General features: G+C 33.3%; 2 protein-coding genes across 5 annotated transcripts; both read left to right on the top strand.

The window, feature by feature from the left end:
* The first annotated feature begins 1,097 nt into the window (after positions 1–1,097).
* On the top strand, positions 1,098–1,691 carry LOC111882825 (uncharacterized). The gene has a single exon (XM_023879199.1). It carries the CDS (start codon positions 1,098–1,100, stop codon positions 1,689–1,691), a length of 594 nt encoding a protein of 197 aa, XP_023734967.1.
* Positions 1,692–4,367: 2,676 nt separating this feature from the next.
* Positions 4,368–6,898, top strand: LOC111882820 (uncharacterized). 4 transcript variants are annotated; one of them, XM_042901995.2, is made up of 5 exons: positions 4,368–4,728; positions 4,854–5,172; positions 5,451–5,555; positions 5,692–5,748; positions 6,360–6,898. In XM_042901995.2, exons 1-5 carry the CDS (start codon positions 4,673–4,675, stop codon positions 6,678–6,680), a joined length of 858 nt encoding a protein of 285 aa, XP_042757929.1. In that variant the 5' UTR covers positions 4,368–4,672; the 3' UTR covers positions 6,681–6,898. The 4 variants fall into 4 exon arrangements, with proteins under 4 accessions (XP_042757929.1, XP_042757930.1, XP_023734960.1 ...); XM_023879192.3 differs by having other exon boundaries at positions 4,373–4,769; XM_042901996.2 differs by lacking the exon at positions 5,451–5,555 and having other exon boundaries at positions 4,370–4,728.
* The last annotated feature ends 15,174 nt before the right edge of the window (positions 6,899–22,072 follow it).

Genomic DNA, 22,072 nt, shown 5'->3' with positions numbered 1-22,072 from the left:
TTTCTAAGGCTAAAATATCATCTATCTATCATAAATTCACTATTTACGTCTCCCAGTGTCGTGCCGGTTTTGCCGTAAAACTTCGACGGACCATAACTTCTTTGTTATAACTTGGATTTCAATGTTCTTTATATGTACGGAACCCTTGAGACGTATTCTACAACTTGGTTAAGATTATTTAATCTAAATAATCTTTTGTCAAAAAGTCGTTTGCGACCCCTATTATCTCTAAATTGACTAGCCCAGATCTACGTGCGTTACACACACACACTCTCACTCTCTCTCTCTCTCTCTCTCTCTCTCTCTTTCTCTCTCTCTCTCTCTCTCTCTCTCTCTCTCTTTCTCTCGTTCGCCCGTGGACGTAGGTCACCTTAACCGAACCACGTTAAATATTGTGTTCTTTTGATTTACATTTTTCAGAAGTTTTTGTGAGTTCACCGATGTTTGGTTTTTTATATTTTTCTGAAGTGCTTACTTGTTTTGTTGTCACCCAACAAAAATATGTAAACATAATAATAGTGTTCAAAGATTGAAAAAAAACGGTGTGCATAATTCTTATTTTGTCCCAACATTGGATTCCTTCTCCGTTTTTAATTTATAATCACTTTAACAAATCCTTAATCTTTCCAGAAACTAGATTTTAGGTTTCCAATTTGAAAACTTTATGGATTTGCAAAGTTCACCATTTGGCATAAAGTTGAATTTTTGTCAATTTTCTGTCAAACGATTATATTTGGCAGATTCACTCACTTTTGAGATTTAAGCATTATTACAGGTTTATTAGTTATTATTAGTCGTGTATATTCTTATTATTATATATGTATAGAGTGTAGGTACCTTGGTGTAAATATTGTGTCTAGGTCAACCTCATGTACACTATATATACCCCACGACTGGATCAATAAAATCGAGGAAAAGATTATGCATTATATTATGGTATTAGATCTCTCCTTCTGAAAACCTAACCCTACAGCCATCGTTCCTTCACAGTCTGTATCTTCTTCTCTTTTTTTTCGTTCTCTCTCCTCATGACAGAAAAATTACACCTAGTTCTCATGATCACTAATATCCGAAATTTTATTCTGATTACTCTTGAGATGGACAGCGCTCAATATACTTCATGGGCTAAGTTGTTCAGAATCCATTGTCGTGCATTCCATGTCATTGATCATATCAAACCCAGAGCTGCAATCATCTCCTCCTCCACCATTGATAAAGCCGGGGCTAATAAACTAGCAGATCCCAAACCAATGGATCCTAAACTATGGAATCGATTAGATTCCATTGTCATCCAATGGATTAACAATACTATCTCAAATGATCTCCTCCAAACCATTCTAAAACATAAATCTAGTGCAACGCGGGCATGGGCAGCCCTCGAAAGTATTTTTCAAGACAACCAGAATGAGTGTGCGCTTTACTTGGAACACAAACTAGTCACCACAAAACTTAGAAATTTCGAAAATTGCTCTGCTTACTGTCAAACGTTGAGAATGATCTCTGATCAACTTTCCAATATCGGCACCCCTGTTACTAATCAACGACTCGTATTACAACTCATTGCTAGTCTTACAAATGAATACGAAAGGATCACCATGATGATCCATCAAACCAAACCTCTTCAAGATTTCTATGAAGCACAATCTCATCTCATCTTGGAGGACAAACGTAAGGCAAATCATGCAACCTAATCCGCTGGTGTAGATGCATTTGCCCTCAATGCTTAGACTCAACACACTTGTTTTCGGATGAGTTTTCGGGGGTATCGCCAGACCAAAAAATAGATTTTATCATTTATTTAGTACATGGAGTGACTCCTATAGTCTGTACGCCTTATTGTTTGGCCCCGTCAGAAATGAGAGAGTTAAAGATGCAATTACAGGAGTTATTAGATCATGGTTTCATAAGACCCAGTTCATCCCCTTGGGGTTCTCCCATTTTGTTTGTAAAGAAGAAAGATGGATCAATGCATATGTGTATCGACTACCGAGAATTGAATAAAATCACAATAAATAATCGATATCAACTACCAAGAATAGATGATTTATTAGATCAATTGCAAGGGGTGACTTTCTTTTCGAAAATTGATCTACGATCGGGATATATATATATATATATATATATATATATATATATATATATATATATATATATATATATATATATAGAGAGAGAGAGAGAGAGAGAGAGAAAGAGAGAAAGAGAGTTTTTTAATAAATAAATATAAGTTTTTTCAAATAAATTTAGTATATATAAAAAAGAAAATCTCCAAAAAAGTCTTTAAACTTTAACGTTATTAATGAAAAATTCATCATGGTTTTTTTTTTTTTAAATTCAACCCTTAAAACTGGCATTAACATGGTACAATGATTCTTTTACAAATGTTTATCGGTTTCAATGGTTAAATTGCAAAAAGAAAAATTATAGGTGACTTTTTTGTTAACAGAGTCAAAATATAGAGATTTTTTTACATATTTCCCTAAAAATATATATAACTAAATTGATCATGAGACATAAATATAAAGATTTTATGGAGATTTTATATTTCTAAATATAAAATCGTTAATATAAATATGCACGAGTAAAATAATGTTACATCAAACTTAATATTATCTTCTTTAATATGACACTAGGTATGAGACCACAAAATAGCATGTGATAAAACGAATGAGAGTGTAACATTTGAAAAATAAAAGATTTTTATTTATTAGTTAGAAATATATTCAGTTCTAAATCTATATGGAGTTTTAACTTTTAAATTTTATAAAATTTCAAATTTTATGGTTGTTTGTGAGATTTATTTAAAAAATGGTCATTTTATAATATCTATTACGAAGAGTTGATATTTTAAAATTCCATGTTTGAAAACAACAAATTTTATAAAAGCTCAACTTCATATGATATTTCTATATAAGTATTTTGATTTACCCCTGAAATTTTAAAAAGTACGTCCAAAGAAAACAAGTATTAAAACATCGTAACAAAATAGCTATTGATAAACTAAAAAAATTAAATAAATGACAGTTAAAAACTCGGTTTAGTGATAGTTTTTATACCAGTAATAAAATATCAGATACATAACAGATAATCGAAATTTAACATATATGTGTAACTAATTTTTATTTGCACATGTTTCAAGAAATAAAATTTAAGGATTTAAATTAAAATTTATTAGCGAAAATAGGTTAAATCTATCTAAAAAATATAACTTATTATTATTAGTAAATGGATTTATCAATTCAAATTCCCACTAATTAATAGACAATATTTGTCATTTATTATAACATTCATTATATTTAATACTTTATATATATATATATATATATATATATATATATATATATATATATATATATATATATATATATATATATATATTAGTGTTATGTGACATTTAAATTTATGGAAACTGAAAAAAAAACTATAAATTGATATGTGAATGTTATTTATTTAGAAATTATTACAAAATGACACGTGTCAAAGCTAATGAGAAAATAACATATAACAAAATGATTTTGATTTATTAGAGTAGACTAGTTGTGAGACCCATATATTAGATGGATTAATTTAAAAAAAAATTAAATATAAAAGTCAAAATGTTTGAGAACTTTGAATTTATAAGAAAGTAAGAAAAATAATGATTTATTATAAAGAAAAAGTTTTTTTTTTATCTTTTAAATTTAAACAAATAATTTAAATAAAGAAAATAATTAATGAGCTTTAATTTTGGGAATTTTGAAATTTAAATATAAATTTATTAGTGAAATTAATATTCATTTATTACCATACTAGGTGTAAAACTCGTGTATTACACGGGTTGATTAAACAAAAGATTAAATATTAAAATGTAAAAATTATGTATTTTTTAAAATATAATTTTGAAATAAGAAATGAAGAAACCTATTAATTATAACTATTATCACATTTATTACATTTAATACTTACATATATAAATATGTAAGTATTATGTGGATTTTTAATTTAAAAATTAAGAAAACCTAAAAATTAACATGTGAATATTATTTATTTAAAAAATATAATAAAATGACAAGTATCAAAACTCATGAATTGACATTTGTCAAAAATGAATATTCATTTATTATAGTTGATTTATTATATTAAAATATTAAATAAAATTTAATAAAATAGAAAAACTCATAAAATAACATGTGAAAAAAATATTAATTCAAAATGACACAAAATAACATTGACAAACTGAATAAGAGTATGATAAATGGTAAAATATATTTATTTATTAGAGAGGATTTATTCAAGAAAAGTTAAAGGTAAAAAAACAAAAACAATACAAGTTGTAAGACATTTATCAAAATTAAAACAATACATATTTAAGAAGGGGAAAATAATTTATGAGGGTATTAAATCGTTTGATTTAAAAAAATAATAATAAATAAAAGATGACGGAGATAGAGGTGGTTAGAGGTGATGTGGAGGTTGTAACTGTTGATTATCATCAAGTTATTTTAGAAGTCAATATTGTGTTCGATGACTCCATGTCTCCATCTCCTTCAATCGTCGAAGCTTTTGTTTTTAGTGGGTTTCCTTTTTGTTTTGTAACATAACCAAAAAAAAAAACAATTAATTTAAGCAAACACGAAGCAGCTGCATCTCCACCTTGCTAACAAAACAACAAAACAGGCTACGTTCATGACGAATGCATGCAAAACTCAAAAGATTTTTCGTCTCAACACCGTCACCAATCACTCATAGGTCATAACGCACCTGCTTCGACTTCATTTCTTAGCCAACAGGTTTCCTCAAATATATTATATAAATCCACGCCAAATTTCTAATATTAACTTCACTTATCTTGTGCGAACATCGTCGTCTTTCAGAGTTGAGGCCATGAGGCAAAAGAGGAAACAGAGCATTGTGAACTATGGGTACGAACCCTCCGCAGACGAAGAGGAAGATAGTTATGAGAAATCGGAGACTGAAAGAGCGGTTCCGGTGGAGATTTTTCGTCGGAGAAACAGGGGAAAACGCCGATTGAAGAAAAATGGTTGCAATTTACAGGATCCGTTAGTAGTATGTGGTTGCGATATCATGTTAACGATATTGAGCTTTCTCGACGCACACAGTGTGGCTTCAGCACTTGTTGTTTCACGTAGATGGCGTAGAGTCGCTTGCAGTGATACCATTTGGTCTGAAAAGGTATACACACACACACTCCTTGTTCTTTAGTCTTTACTATCTATTTTCTTTTTTGTTTCTTAAAATGTTACATTTGTTTGCTTTTTGTCAATATGATGATTTTGGTGATGGTTGGTTGGTTTTGTTTATTAAAGAGCTTCATAAATAGTGGTAGTCATGTCACATAAGGAGAGCTTGTTTGAATCATGTCACAGAATGATCATCATCATGGGTAGGGTAGGAATAGGATCAAAGATTGAGTAAAAGACTTAATTACCCTCTACATTCCTTGCTTATAGATCAACGAGCTATGGGCTGACAAAGCTCATCTACCTCGTTTTGCCCAAGTTGAGGGGTTGTCAAAGTTGACTGCTTACACCTTATCCATTCAGGATGGCGAGCGGGTAAGTCTCTTTAATATATGTGGTCGTAGGCATAAAGAGACAGGTTCAAGTCATTGTAGATATGACACATACCCTTTTATTTTTTAGATATTATATTGACAACATTTGTTCTATCTTGTCTTGTGTTTTTTACTAGAGTCGAATCGTGAAGGAAGATCTATGTGATCATGCCTGGGAGTTTCATTTTAAAGAGGCATGTGTTTTTAATTCTCGTCTTGCATTATTAAAAGGGCTAAATGCAAGAATAACACATTTTTCTTTGTATCTTCTTAATTTATAACTTTTTTTTTTCTTATAGAGGCATAGTACTAATATGCTAAATATCTACGTAATAGCTTTGTACTTCTCTAATTTCTTTTTTCTACTTAAGACAATTTACTTTGAACAATATAAAAGTTATAACAAATGAAAATTACTTTGTAAACTATAGCTATATGATATTGATATAATTCGCTATATTTTCAAAGTAAAATGCTATAAAAAAATGAGCATAGGATGTGATAACCAAAAGAAATGCAAGTAGGATGCTATAATAAAGGGCTTAAAACAAGAAATAACAATGTACTTCCTCTTCCTAGGTTCATTTCTTTTATTGTAATTTTGTTTTTTTTTCTTATTAAGGCATTTACCTTGAAAAATCCTCCAAATTAAATCCTTGTACTTCCAACTTTAGTTCTTATTAAAGCATGATACTTTGAAAAATATACCTCATTATAGCACTTTGTTGTCTGGTCGGATAATATAACCCTAAGATTTCTTCCATTATTCCAAAATCATATAATTTTATTGTTGAATTGCATTCAGAGTGTCTGGCGAAATTTGGATCCATATTGGAGAGGAACAGGGCAACCAATGCATCGCTACTTCCATGAAGATGGAAGCCAAACTGCTAATGTTGATGATAGGGTATGGGGAGGCAATGAATGTTGTTACTCCATTGTTGCAAGCTTCTTAGCAGATGGAAATATTAGGAAACATTATGTAAGTGTCAACAGTTGGCCACGATTGTCTATATCAAGGAGGCGTGATTGGGGTTGGGAAATGTCAAATCGCTTCTATTTCTACTCGAGTGTTCCCGATGCTTATAAGCCAGGTGGCACTGGTTCCTCTCATCCTGTTCATTAATTAATTTATGTTTCTTGTTTTATTTACCAAGCTTGTTTGGTGATAGTTTTGAAATAATTTTAATTACATTTGCTCGTCTTTACTTTACGTGCGTATTTTGTTTGTGGAAATTTCAATGATTTCTTTTGGAAGATTTCAGGTTGAAAATTATATATCTGCCCATTAACGTTGATCTAGAAAATGTATTTGTTGATCTTTATGGATGGTTGTTTTAGGTATTTGAGTAACATAAAGATTTTACTTGAACTATTTGCATGGTAGATGTTGCAATATGAAATAATCTGAAAGTATAATGTAATAACGAGAAGAAAAAAAATTAAAATATTAAAGTTACATTGCTATTTCTTCTATTTGGCCATATGTTTAATTTTAAAATTATAATATTATTTATTGAAATGTTCAAATATAAACGTGTTAAATATAAGATCATGTATATGTGCTTCTTTCATTTGTGGTTACTTTTATGTAGATACTAGACGAATATCTACGCATGACGTATAATAAGGCTATATAATTATATTTTTTGCATTCACATTTTGAAAATAATAAGACATCACATCAACTATAAAATAATAACACTTAGGGTGTCGCCAATTGTTAGGATCATCGGAATTGGGGTGTTGCCAGATAATGGGATGTCGCCGGAAAATGGGATCGCCATAACTGGGGTTGCCGGAGTGGCGACGACAGCTAGTGGTCGGAGGTGGTGGTGACTAGAAATTCAAGAGAGGGAGAGGGGAAGAGAAAAGGAGAGAGGTGTATTGGTTCTTTTTATATCAACAAAAATATGGTCTTGGGGTTTGCTTTGTGAATTACTTGGTCAACGGTGATTGTTGTTTTAACCACATAAACATTGTAGTTAAAATTCAAAAGAGATGTGTCTCCAAATATAACCACAATTTAAAATAGGTATTTAATTTTTAAATGTTTATATAACTAGATATTTTGTAGGTAAAAAATACTTGTTTGAATTCATGCGTTTATAATTTCGTCGGTTATATATATCGGTAAACTTTTTGAAGGGTTATACTTTCAAGGGCTTATTAAATTAATTACTCCTTCCGTTTTTTTTTTTGTCCGAAAATAATAGTCCATTTCTAAAAATAAATAATATTTTTACCAAAATACTTTCACATTATTACTTAACCAACTAAACATTTAATGGAGTATTACATGCAAAGTAAGGACAAAACATCATTTTATTGTATAAAGTTAGTGGTAATTAATGCTTCCTTAATCTGTGTGTTTTTTGTTTTGTTTGTGGACAATAATTTTGGGATGGTGGGAGTATCACATATGATAATTAGCTAATAATTGCAAAATGTAGGATAGCTGGTATAAAACACGGCTTGATACGAAATTTGCAATTACGACTGCAAATATGTATCGGTTTGAATATTAGATTCTCGAGTTAATTCTGATGGGTTTTGAACAATACATCAATCCTATGGTGCACATGCAAACCCTAAAGCTTTGGATCTAAGTTTCTCTATTGTACATGCAAATTATCCAAAGCTTACAAACCTTAGATCTAGCATACAAAATCTTAAAATAACAAATAAAACAAGTTTAGATGATTACCTTGATTGTTGCTTGAAGATTTTTAGCTTGCGAGAACCTAGCACCTCAAATGTGATGCCTCTAATGGATCACAAACACCAAAGCAAGTTGGATGATCTTGAAGAGAGAGGATGAGAGGCTCAAAAACCGACTCTAAGACTTCTTAGTGTTTCTAGGTGCTGATTTCTGAAGCCTTATGGTCTTTATATGTTGGAGCTGCTAGGGTTTCAGTCAAAACCCTAATTTAATAGCTTAGGGTTGAAGCAGTCCAATGTAACCTTTTGGAATAAGGCCCTGGACGATTTCAAGGTGGGCTTCCACCCCAATTTCGTCCATCCCTCAATCCAAATGATCCACAACCCAAAATCCAATTATCTGATAATTGCAATTCCTGTCCCCTAAGTTTAATTAATATCTTTTGATCACAAAATTAATTTCTTAATTAATTCTTGACCAATATTAATTAATCAATATGATTTCTCTTTTAATATATTATTCATAAAATATATAAACAAACCATAATTTCCTCTTTCTCCACCAATCATCCAGTCAAGTTGCTCCGGTGAAGGCAACCCAAAAGGACCATGCTACAACCGCATCAAGTACATACCAAATATAGTTATGGACTTAGACACTAATCCAAAAGTCTCCTACTTGGATAAGTCTAATAACTATAGATGCAATTATGACTCCAAAATTCGATTTGCACTTGTAGCTCTCAAAAGCCGCTGTCGAATTATGACTTGTCGTTCAGATAAGGGATCGTATAGTCCTCCGTTCTCAAGATATTGTGCGGACAATTACATAGAACATAGTCATACTTATTGTCCAGCAGTTTGTTTGGGCCCAAGATATCGCTTTTACCCTCTTAGGATAAAAGGAACAGATAAACTTTGACTTATATGTATTTACTATTCACTCATCAAATCATACACAACAATGCATTTTATAACATCATGTTACTGATGCATTTAAGCATTATCAATGCATAACCATCTCGCAAACAATAAACAATATATCTAGGTTTAAAGACTATATGATATTATCGTCTCACAATCACTTGTGATTCCATGAAGTGATTCAAGTGAGCGCGGGTTTAATCCAATACTCAAATCTTATTTCATAAGTAGTAATGAACGTTGTAGCAAACTTTTGCTATGTCTAATACACTTTAGATAATCTACAAACCAATTCATGACACTCTTCTTTCATACCTACTTCCAAAGTACGAGCGACTGTGGACAGTTCGAATAATCTTATTATTCAGGAAGTCAAAACAGGCAAAGTGAAACAATAGGTAAATAATTAACACAAGATAGTAAATTTATTTATAAATAATACTCCTTTATTTAATCATCAAATGTTAATTAAAATTTATCTATTACACGTTTCAAAACTATCTAATCACTAAAACTTATATCGTCCTTCAGCCCAATGCTCCTAGCGTGTTGCAAGTGCTTAACCCTACTCAGTCCTTTCATAAGGCGATCTGCTAGGTTCTCTTCTGACGATACCCTCTTTACTACGAGGAGTCCCTTTTCTACCCAATGTCTAATAAAGTGAAATTTCCCGTCGATATGCCTGGATCTCCATAGGCTCCTTTATGGCTGGCAAAACTCCAAGGTCTCCGATGAAGTTATTCAACCATATTGCCTCCTTTGATGCATTGCTCGCCGTTATGTACCCTGATTCTCACGTTGAATTAGCTACAATCTCTTGCTTGGAACTTTTCCAAGTCACTGCTCCTCCATTTAGGGTAAAGACCTAGCCCGAATGAGAGCAGAAGTTGTCTCGGACGGTCTGAAAATTGGCGTCACTATACCCTCGTACCCTTAAGTCATCACTCCTACCGAGGATAAGAAACCATTCCTTGGTCCTTCGAAGGTACTTAAGAATATTATTGATTGCGGTCCAATGCGCTCTACCAGGGTTCCCTTGATATTTGCTGACCATGCTCAAAGCGAAGACCACATCAGGGCGAGTACAAGTCATAGCATACATGATTGAGCCAACTGCGGAAGCATAAGGTACTCAACTCATCTCTATTATCTCAGCTTCAGTACTAAGGCTTTGAGTCTTACTCAACTTGGCATTTATTTGGATCGGTAACTCCCTTTTCTTGGAATTCTCCATACTAAAATGTTTTAGTACTTTATCCAAGTAAGTATTTTGACTAAGTCCTATTAGCCTTTTACTCCTGTTTCTCACTATCCTTATTCCTAGAATATAGGCAGTCTCTCCGAGGTCCATCATAGCGAAACACTTCCCAAGCCAGGACTTAACCTCCTGTAGGGTTGGGATGTCGTTTCCTATGAGTAGTATGTCGTCTACATACAACACTAGGAAGCTAACTATACTCCTACTGGCTTTGACATATAGACAAGACTCATCCTTGCTTCGCAGGAAACCAAACTCTTTGACTTTCTCATCGAAACAAAGATTCCATCTGCGAGATGCTTGTTTCAATCCATAAATAGATTTCTCAAGCTTACACACTCCATTAGGATGCTTCGCATCGACAAAACCCTCTGGCTAAATCATGTAAACATCGTCAGCCAACTTCCCATTACGGAAGGCGATTTTGAGATCCATCTGCCATATTTCATAATCATGAAATGCAGCTATGTCTAGCATAACCCTAATAGATTGTATCTTCGCAAATGGGGAGAAGGTCTCATCATAGTCAACTCTAGGAGTTTGAGTAAAGCCCTTCACAACCAATCACACCTTATAAGTGTGTACCTTCCCATCCATGTCGGTCTTCTTCTTGAAGATCCATTTGCACTCGACCGTCTTACGACCTGACACATTGTCAACCAAATTCCAAACATTGTTGTCATACATGGACTGAATCTCGCTATTTATAGCCTCTTTCCATTTTGCAGACTCTGAACCTGCCATGGCTTCCTTGTGGGTATTAGGTTCATCCAAATTTACTAGTGTACTATCACTAATAAATGTATCACCTTCAGTAGTAATATGAAAACCATAGAACTCCGGTGGAACACTAACTCTACTGGAATGTCTAAGAGGTAGGGATTCGTCAACAGGTTCAACAGGAGTTTCTTCCTCAGGTTGAACGTCAGTGTTAGAGGTTCCTTTATCGTTCGATTCTTAAAGCTCTTCAATATCGATTTGCCTCCCACATTCCCCTTGGCTTATGAGTTATCGCTCTCGGAAAACCCCCCTTCTCGCAACGAAGACAACATTGTCACTCAGTCTATAGTAGAGATATCCAAAGGACTTCTGCAAGTAGTCGATGAAAATACACCGCTCACTACGAGGTTTGAGCTTGTCGTGAGTCTCTCTTCTTACAAAAGCCTCGCAACCCCAAACCTTGATGTGTGCCAATGAGGGAGCTTTCCTTGTCCACATCTCATGAGGTGTTTTGGCAACCTTCTTTGTAGGGACTAAGTTAAGGATATGGGCGGAAGTCTCTAAGGCATACCCCTAGAATGAGATAGGTAACGAAGCACGACTCATCATGGAATGAACCATGTCCAACAATGTTCGATTACGCCTCTCAGCTACACCATTCAACTACAGTGTCCTAGGTTGGCGTCAATTGCGAAACGATTCTGCATTCCTTGAGGTAGTCATGGAATTCAAGACTAAGGTACTCATCACCTCGATCGGATCGGAGCCTCTTAATTTTCCTGCCCAACTGATTCTCCACTTCTTGCTTAAACTCGTTGAACTTTTCAAAGGTTTCTGACTTGTGCTTGATTAAGTAGATATACTCATATCTGCTATAATCATCGATGAAAGACACATAAAAGCGGCTTGTATCCCTTGTGGTGGATCTAAAGGGCCCGCACACATCGGTGTGTATGAAATCCAATAAACCCTCCCCCTTTCACAAGTACTAGTGAAGGGTGACTTGGTAATATTTCCAAGTAAACAAGACTCGCACACGTCATCGTCCCTAAGGTCGAATGACTCCAACTCTCTATCCTTTTGGAGTTGGGCTATGTGTTTCTTGTTGACATGTCGAAGACGAAAATGCTACAAGCATGCTTAATCCAAATCATTGGAAGAATCGACATATAACACATCATTTCCTAAGTTGTCTACAACCATCACAGTTTCATATATTCCATTACAAGGCAATGCTTCAAAATAAAAAACACCATTAAAGAAGGCATTAGAACCCTTTTCATTATCAAATGAAAATCTAAAACCGTGTTTATATAAACCTTGAAAAAAATGATGTTTCTTGCCATTTCTATCAAATAGAAACAATTATTCAAATCTAGTCTTAACCCACTACTAAGCACTAAAGAGTAAACTCCAATCTTGGTGACAGACGACGACGACTTCTGTTCCCCATGATCAAGTTTATCTTTCCATGCTCCACATCCCTACTTCTTCTTAGGCCACGCAAATCAGAACAAATGTGAAAACCATATCCTGTATCGAGAACCCAAGAAATAGCATGTGATGCGTTATTAGATTGAATAGTATAAGTGCCTGCGAGGGATGGCATTATCTTTCCATCCTTGATGTCCTGCAGATACTTCGGGCAACTTCGTTTCCAATGCCCTTTCTCATGGCAGTAGTAGCACTCTGCATACTTCAGGTTGGAGGAAGGTGCAACGGAACCAGATTTGGTTCCACTAGAAGAGGTGTCATCTTGAGACTTTCCCTTATGGTGGCTCTTGGAAGGAGCCTTCCTCTTTTTACCATTCCCCTGCCCAGTAGCCAATACGGGGGCAACACTAGGAGTTGATGCAAAAGATTTGTCCTTGAGGTTGCTCTCAGCAGTCCTTAGCAGGCCATGAAGCTTGCTCAAAGTGACATCCTCCTTGTTCATGTGGTAGGTCATGCGGAATTGGTTGTAACAAGGAGGCAAGGAGTGAAGAATGATATCAATCGCAAACTCTTCATCGAAGTTAGCATTTAACTTCAACAGGCGGTCGACATATCTCTAAATTTTCTATAGATTGGCCGTGACGGACTCTCCATCCCTCATCTTGGTGGTGATCATCGAAGTGATGATCTCATACCTCTCCTGCATGGCACTTTGGTGGTACCTGTCTAGTAAATCCTGATGCATCTCGTAGGGGTAGTAGTCCTCGTAGGACTTTTGGAGTTCGGCAGTCATAGTCGCGTGTGACATCCCCATTTTCACGGCTAGAAAAGACTGATTATGTTTATGATTTATAAAAATCAGAGTACCCTTTTTATAAAAATCTTGCGGAATTTGTTCCCAGAAAAACATGATAAATACGTTATCAAAGCATTTCCGAAGAAATGTATTTTTTATTTATTTTAAAACATTGGGATGTCATTGTCAATACAGAAACATAAGCATAAACAGAACTTACATTCATTATCACTAATGATTTACATCTCCTTAATCTCTCAGTGTAATGTAACTTCATATAGACACCTGTAATACATATAAGCTGGAGTTGGTCAGGTAGGGAAAGCTGGTAAGTACATAGGGATTTCAATCCAACAATGTTATATCATATATATAATTTAGAACTCACAAAATATACAATTTCACCATATATATATATATATATATATATATATATATATATATATATATATATATATATATATATATATATATATATATATATAAGCAACTCTTACCCCACCCCGTTAATCCTCACAACGAGACTATCCATACTCTCGGACCTTAAATTTTACCTCTTACTCAACCCATACTCTCGGATCTAATTCATGCTCTTGGATTAATAATTTTGCCCATTCCATACTCTCGGATTAGTGACAAGTATCTATGTGTAAATCCATTCTCCCGGATTAACGACGAATGACTATGTCCTATCCATACGCCCGGACTGAGGACGACTGACTATGTCTTAATCCATACTCCCGGACTAAGGACAATTGACTATGTCTTAATTCATGCTCCTAGATTAATGACAGTTGACTATGTCCAATCCATACTCTCAGACTAGGGACAATGACACGTGTCTAATCCATGCTCCCGGATCAATGACATATACTAAAGTTCTATTCTCTGAGTATAACTCACTTGTACTCGTAAAAAAATACTACCCAATATTCCTCATAATTAATTTAGGTTTACTTTTTATCCTAAATCATCATATATAACTAGGTATGTTCTTTAACACGTATTTCAGGCAACATCAATTAACTCGCACATAAACATATAATTAATATTTCAATCAATACTTGTATTAAAATCATGTTCATGAAAGGGACTATGCACTCACTTGATAAGGTGGTGACTTGGTACTTAGACAACGCTTCGTTTACTTTAAAATAATTTTCATTCGACGAAACCTAGTATTATTACCACTAGATTTTAGTCTAATATTTACAGTGACTTATTATTATTATTATTATTATTATTATTATTATTATTATTATTATTATTATTATTATTATTATTATTATTATATAAGCGTTTAAACAATATTTTCCAACCACTATGTACAGACAGGGGCAAGACATAAAACACCGGAGGGCAGGACCATTTTGGCATATAGCACTTCTGAAATCCAACAACCCTATGTGGCCTTTTAAACCAGATTCCCGTACCGCGAGTAGTTAAAAAGATATTATAACGACACTTATATAATAATAGCTCAAATATTTATTATAAGTTCATAATAACAATCCTAATTTTAAATATAAGCTATATTAAAATAGAGTAAGCATAACTTACTTACAATGGGGTTTTAGCTAGGAGTCGGGCTCTGCAGGGGCAGAACTTCGTTGCTGAATCTTTTTAAGAAAGATTCGTGCAGTGCTTCAACACTCACCTTACTATACTAAAGCTACAGAAAGAGAAGTCGAATCACGAGGGACCGAAATGCTCGGGGGATAAGAAGAGAAAGACTCTTGAATCAAGAGAATGGTGCAAGAAATATGAGTGCCCAAGCCTCTTATTTATAGTAATTGAATTGACAAAAACTACCCTCTATTATTACTTAATGACCTTATATTATATAAACGACTAAACACCCCTTCATAATACTATTTTAAATAGATTTTAACGATATTTGTACTAAACTAATGTCGAACTACTCAACACTAGTCTTATAATAACCGCATCGTCGATACATTTCTAATGATATATACATTTGTATATATATATATATATATATATATATATATATATATATATATATATATATATATATATATATATATGTACATATATATGATTTATATTTTATTTTAATACATAAATATGCTATTATAATTTATAACCCGTTCATACGAACTCCATTTTTGACGTTCTTTATATCCACGCATTGGTATTTAAGAGCACTACAACTTTTATTTAGACACCGTCAGCTAATTCTCATTCTATCTCATATTTACAAAACTGTATCGGATTTATCGCGCTCGAAGAGTAAGGACCAAGTTTCGTCCATATCTTTAACATAAGAGGTCTACTCTCGACATTATTTATATTCACACATAGGTAAAAACAAGATATAAAACTTTCATTTAGACTCCGTCAGCTAATTCTCGACCGATCTTAAATTTAACAGTAGGAGGGGAATATATTGTTAAATGTTCGCGTAAAATTCATAACTTCTACATACGGACTCCGTTTTCATCTGTCTTTTTACCGTTGAGTTCCTATTAATGAGATCTTCAACTCTCATTTAGGTTGCGTAGGCCAAAAACCGCTCAAACTAAAATTCGAGTTTCGGGTCGTGCACTGCTATGCCAAATCTTAGAAAATTCATAACTTCCTCATACGAAGTTAGATTTGGGCGTTCTTTTTTTTGTATGTTCTCGGTTTAACATACACTATAAATTTAGTTTAGATCACTAAGGCTAAAAATTCTTCTACCGTAAATTCACTATTTACGTCTCCCGGTGCCGTGCCGGTTTTGCCGTAAAACTTCGACGAGCCATAACTTCTTCGTTATAACTCGGATTTCGGCGTTCTTTATATGTACGGAACCATTGTAACATATACTAGAACTTGGTTAAGATTAATCCTTCTAAATAATATTCCATCAAAAAATTATTTTTGATGCTCATCGTCTCTAAATTGACTAGCCCGGATCTATGGGCGTTACATCGCGCGCGAGCATGATGCAATGCACTTTCGTAGCATCGCGCTCATGAGCCTCAAAGGCAACGATCTCCTCGGGAGTAGCAGTGTTGACATTTACTTCTTTTCAGCTCCTTGTCGAGGACATACTCCTTGTCCTCATAGCGGGTAACCATTCGAATGTGTTCGGATCCAATCATTGAAATTGGACCTATCGAAACTCACCTTCCCACACAAATTCATGAGTGAGAATGAGCTGAAAGAGTTCGAGCCAGAAGCATTGTTGTTGTTTGAGGTAGACATCTGAAAAAAGAAGAGTGAAAAAGTTTGATTAGATAAGAATCCCAAATTAAACACCCAAATGAGAAATTAGGGTTAGGATCCAACAACATTATTCACAATTTAGAAGAGGGATGTTGTAATCTAAATCGCAGATAATTTGAAGGTAAGTGAATGACGATTCACTAATTTCCACTATGAAAAATGAAAAAAGATTAAGTTTTAAATGTATTGAAACTCCTAGATCTTTTGAGATTCATTGAACTTTTCAATGGCATGTTTAAATGTCGATATCTCCTTCAAGTTTGTGATTGGGATACCGAGGATCACAAACAAGGTGTGAATAACCATGCAAATGTACTTGGTGCCCTTAATGTTACAGTCACCTAATCAATGTGCCGATTAGTCACACACACTCTATTGATCTATGAAAAATATCAAGTCACCCTTTGCCACCTTTGCTAGACCCAAATTAGTGTGCTAGTTAACCACACACGCTCTACTAACATCTTGGCAAGGGTACGAAGTGTAATTTCATGGAATAACATCATTTTCACATTTTTTCCTAAAGTAACTCAGATTGGGAATTTTATAAAAAAAACATTTAGTTACTTTATTAACCATTATACTTTTAATGAGGAATTAATTGTCCTATCCTACCCATTCGGCTAACAACCCTCCACCAATCAAGGAAGCGGTGGGTGAGAGTGGACACCCATTAAACTGTCATTTAATACGCAACAACCTTATACACCCCTTATAGATCGGCTTCGTGAATGAGGCCTGCTAACAGTAAGACTAGCATTCATCTTATAAATATATATAATCATTATTCTTATAATATTATAATAGTATAAGAGTTGAATTTTAAACTTGTAAAATTGTAGGGTTTATAATTTAAATATTTCAAAATTAAACTTTTTAATCAAAATTTAAATTCCAAAACTTGAGGGCTAGTTTTGAAACTTTTCAAAAATTTTTACATCAAAATTCAAATAATTTAATTAAACAATAAATTGGTGATTATCTAATTTTGACCTAATCCAATTCCATGACAAGATAATTCTTTCAAATAATTCAAATAATTAAAGTTTATCATATAAGACAATAATTATCTAATTAATTTACAATTATCTTCTATTTTGATAAGGATAATCACATCATATTAATAAAATTCAGATTTTATCAATAAAAAACGTTTTTGGTAATTATCCCAAGTCAAAATTGGCCAAAATCCCGAAATTTCCTCTGTCTGACTCTCCGACTCGCCGAGTCACCATTTGGACTCTTCGAGTTCATCAGACTCGTCGAGTTCATCAGGTGACTCGACGAGTTTGTCAGGCAGAAAGCCAAAAATTCAATTTTAAGCAATGAATAATCATACAATGCATCAAATACAATAGAAACCAATCAAGGCTTTGATACCACTGATGGGTTTTGAACAATACATCAATCCTATGGTGCAAATGCAAACCCTAAAGCTTTGGATCTAGGTTTCTCTATTGTACATGTGAATTATCCAAAGTTTACAAACCCTAGATCTTGCATACAAAATCCAAAAATAACAAATAAAACAAGTTTAGATGATTACCTTGCTTGTTGCTTGAAGATCTTTAGCTTGTGGGAACCTAGCACCTCAAATGTGATGCCTATAATGGATCACAAACACCAAATCAAGTTGGATGATCTTGAAGAGAGAGGATGAAAGGCTCAAAAATCGGCACTAAGACTTCTTAGGGTTTCTGGGTGCCGATTTCTGAAGCCCTAGGGGTCTTTATATATTGGAGATGCTAGGGTTTCAGTCAAAACCCTAATTGGATAGCTTAGGCCTTAAGTAGTCCAATGAAACATTTTGGAATAAGGCCCTGGATGATTTCAAGGTGGGCTTTCACCCCAATTTTGTCCATATCTCAATCCAAATGATCTACAAACTAAAATCCAATTATCATATAATTGCAGTTCCAGTCCCGTAAGTTTAATTAATATCTTTTGATCACAAAATTAATTTCTTAATTAATTCTTGACCAATATTAATTAATCTATATGATTTCTCTTTTAATATATTGTTCATATAGTATATTAATAAACCATAATATCCTCTTTCTCCACTAATCATCCAGTCAAGTTACTCCGGTGAAGGCAACCTAAAAGGACCATGCTACAATCGGACCAAGTACATACCAAATATAGTTATGGACTTAGACACTAATCCAACAAGTTCTTTGATTAGCATTTCATATAATAATAATAATAATAATAATAATAATAATAATAACAATAACAAAAATAATAATAATAATAATAACAATAGTAATAATAATAATAATAATAATAGTTAATATATATATATATATATATATATATATATATATATATATATATATATATATATATATATATATATATATATATTACTGAAAACATATATATCGAAATATTATTTGTATCCTTCTGGAATACTGCTTTCTCATCTATAAAAAGACTGTTATGGTAAATCTTAGAGCCAATTTTTCCTTCTCGCCGAGCCTCCGTCTCTCCCTCCCCTTGGAAAAAAATGGGAGAAAACTCACAACCTCTCTCCTAGGGTTTGGTGATTTTTTAATAAAACCTAACTTAGGTTAAATCCTTTTGCTCTTTGGTGTTGTGGGCCTGATTCCTTTAGAGGGGTGCTCTTTTGAATCCTTCATCTTGCAACAAATTGGCATGTACAAGATCACAAACATGCGAAACTAAGTTTGGTAATCTTTTACTTTTCTCAAAGTAAGATGTTATAACTAGTAAAACATAGATCCTAGGATGCATGTACACTTACGCATATCTTTTGATTTTTACGCTACCTTAAGATAATGTATTTGATGCAATAAATACTCAACAATATCCTACTATATGACATTTTTTGATAAGGATAAGGATTATCCTTAGGAATCTGATCAACTTATGGATTCAAGTTGTTGCCTATAAATAGAGGGCTTATGATTAAATCATAGCATTCTTTTGAGCCTCATAATTTTGTTCCCTTCTCTAGGCTATCGTCAAAAATATAATCCTTCTCCAAGGGTTATTATATCCATTCTCTAGGCTTATTCATATTTGCTTCTTGGAGTCTCGGGTCTGACTACATTCATGGTTGTAGAACTCGCTACTCAGTACCTGTTTGGCCGACTACCGAGTAGTAAGTACTTAGAAGTAATCGGGAGTACTCAGGGAGTACTCGGATTCGGTAATTCATGTAGAAATATTTTTAGGGAAATTATATATGTCAAAATCACAAGTTAAAACCATAAGTTGATTGAATTATATAACAAAATTAGATACATGTGAATACACAAAAAATGAAAAACACACAATGGTCTTACTTCGTGAATAATTACTGAAAACTTAAGATATATATGTAGTAATAATCATATGTGTGTGTTAAATAATAAACCATTAAGTGTATTATACATATTAATCACATCATTTGCTAAGTTTTACAACACTACTCGTATCAGTAAGGGGCCAATTGGGGAGTACTCAGATTTTGTAACTCGCATCGGTAAGGGGCCAAGTAGGGAGTACTCGGATGAGTAATCGGCCAACTCGGGGAGTTCTACAACACTGACTATGTTAGAGGTATTCTCCTTTGGGTTCTTTATCCTTTCCAAAAGTTATCAATCACAAGATCTCAATCAAAAGATCAAGATGTTAGTGTTCTTAACTTTTCTTTGGATGATTCCAAAAGTAGGCTTCTATAATTAGTAAAACGTAGATCTTATCGTGCATGTACATATAGGGATTAATTTGATTTTTCCACTACGTTAATCTAGTGTATATTAATATATTAAAAACCCAACAAGATATATCTGCTAAAATGTAATATATTTTGGGAAAAATATAGAAAAACTCAACCATTTATCTCCTAACATTCAGAAAAACCCTTACATTATGTTTACATTCTGAAAAATCCATACAATATCATTTACCCTACAATAAAACCCTTGTAGTCGGTTTCTTCATTATTTGACCAATTGGATTTCTAACCTAGCTTATTTTTTAAAAAAATGACCTTGATATTATCAACGTTTAAGTCGTTTAATACTTAGTCCACACTCTACACAATTAACAAAAAGAACACAAATGCAATTAAAGGAGAAGAAAAGGTATCTGTAGGGTTCATCGATGAGGGAAATTTAACACGAATCATTGACGTTCGTTGAATCAACATCGACAGATGCACCTCATTCATCCAAGTAAGAACACGAATCCCATGGCTTCTTCTTCCTCATTTTCCTCATAATTTAGATGCAAAGCCTAATGAAATGAACGCTTTAATTTATTGTAAATATGTATACAAAGTCAGATGAAGCTTTAATTTATTATATGTCACACCCCCAAACCAGAACGGCGGAAACGTCTGGGGGTTGATGACTTCATGTACAGTATTATAACAAATGAATAATAGTGATCAAAGCCATACAACTATTATATTGATAATTAAGAAGTTTACATTGTATCCGACACATTGTGTACTTGATACTAAATACATACGACAAAAGTAAATGGCATGACGTGTGACGCCCCATCCTCAAAAGTTTTTGGATTATCTGTTTACTGATTTCCTGAAAATACAAATGATTTTGAATAGTGTCAACATTTAGGTTGGTGAGTGCATAGTGTTTTGTATGAGAAAAATCGATAACTTTTCCTTGTAAAATGATAGAGGGCGCTTTCAGAAAATCCAATATTTTTGTTTAAAAATAAATTGTAAGTTTTAAACCCGAAGACCAAAATGTAAAAGTGTTGTACGGGAAAATAGTATTATGAAGTTCTATCTTTATATAAAACTAATTGAATGTATGTTAACCCCGTAAACCAAATATATTAATTGTTAATACCCAATGTGAGTTATTATAACCATGCTAGCGAGCAGTGGCCATCTACGACGTTTTTCAAGCATCGGAATGTTAGACATTTGTAACCATAGTCCTGCCGGTCAAACTGTAGCTAATAGCTTGGGTGCGGGGTTGTCAGTCCCGTATAGATGTATACACAAGTGTCACGCTCTCTTACCGAGACTCTTGTTATAATTCAAGACTTTAGTGTGTACTTTGGTAGGTACGGTGAAACCAAATGTCTCACAAAATTGTATCAACCAGTTTACGTCTAGTGTAATGAAAACACTTTTTCTTGTAAATGCAAGTATTACTCTTCCATAGTGGTTACATAGTGTAAAAATATGTATACCTTTAAATAGTATATGTTTCGTCCGAAATGATAAAGTAGTGTTTGTGACTCCTAAACTATACTAAATATAGTTTATTATGATTGTTTTGTTAAGTCTATTTATATAATCATTTATACAAATACGTAGTAGTTATCTTGTCCGGATGTTTTTAAAAGATTATATCATATAAACTTACATCTGACACAAGTATGAGAAATCGGTATGAAAAAGTTTATTTCTAGCTTTTTCCCCTTTCTAACGATATTTACTGGTAACTAATAAAATATAACTTTGTAAAGCTTATTTTTACCTTTTTGGAGTATTTAACTCAAG

This window comes from Lactuca sativa, chromosome 1 (genome assembly GCF_002870075.4).
Source record: "Lactuca sativa cultivar Salinas chromosome 1, Lsat_Salinas_v11, whole genome shotgun sequence".
Classification (NCBI taxonomy): Eukaryota; Viridiplantae; Streptophyta; class Magnoliopsida; order Asterales; family Asteraceae; genus Lactuca; species Lactuca sativa.
This window is presented reverse-complemented; position numbering and strand designations above follow the sequence as displayed.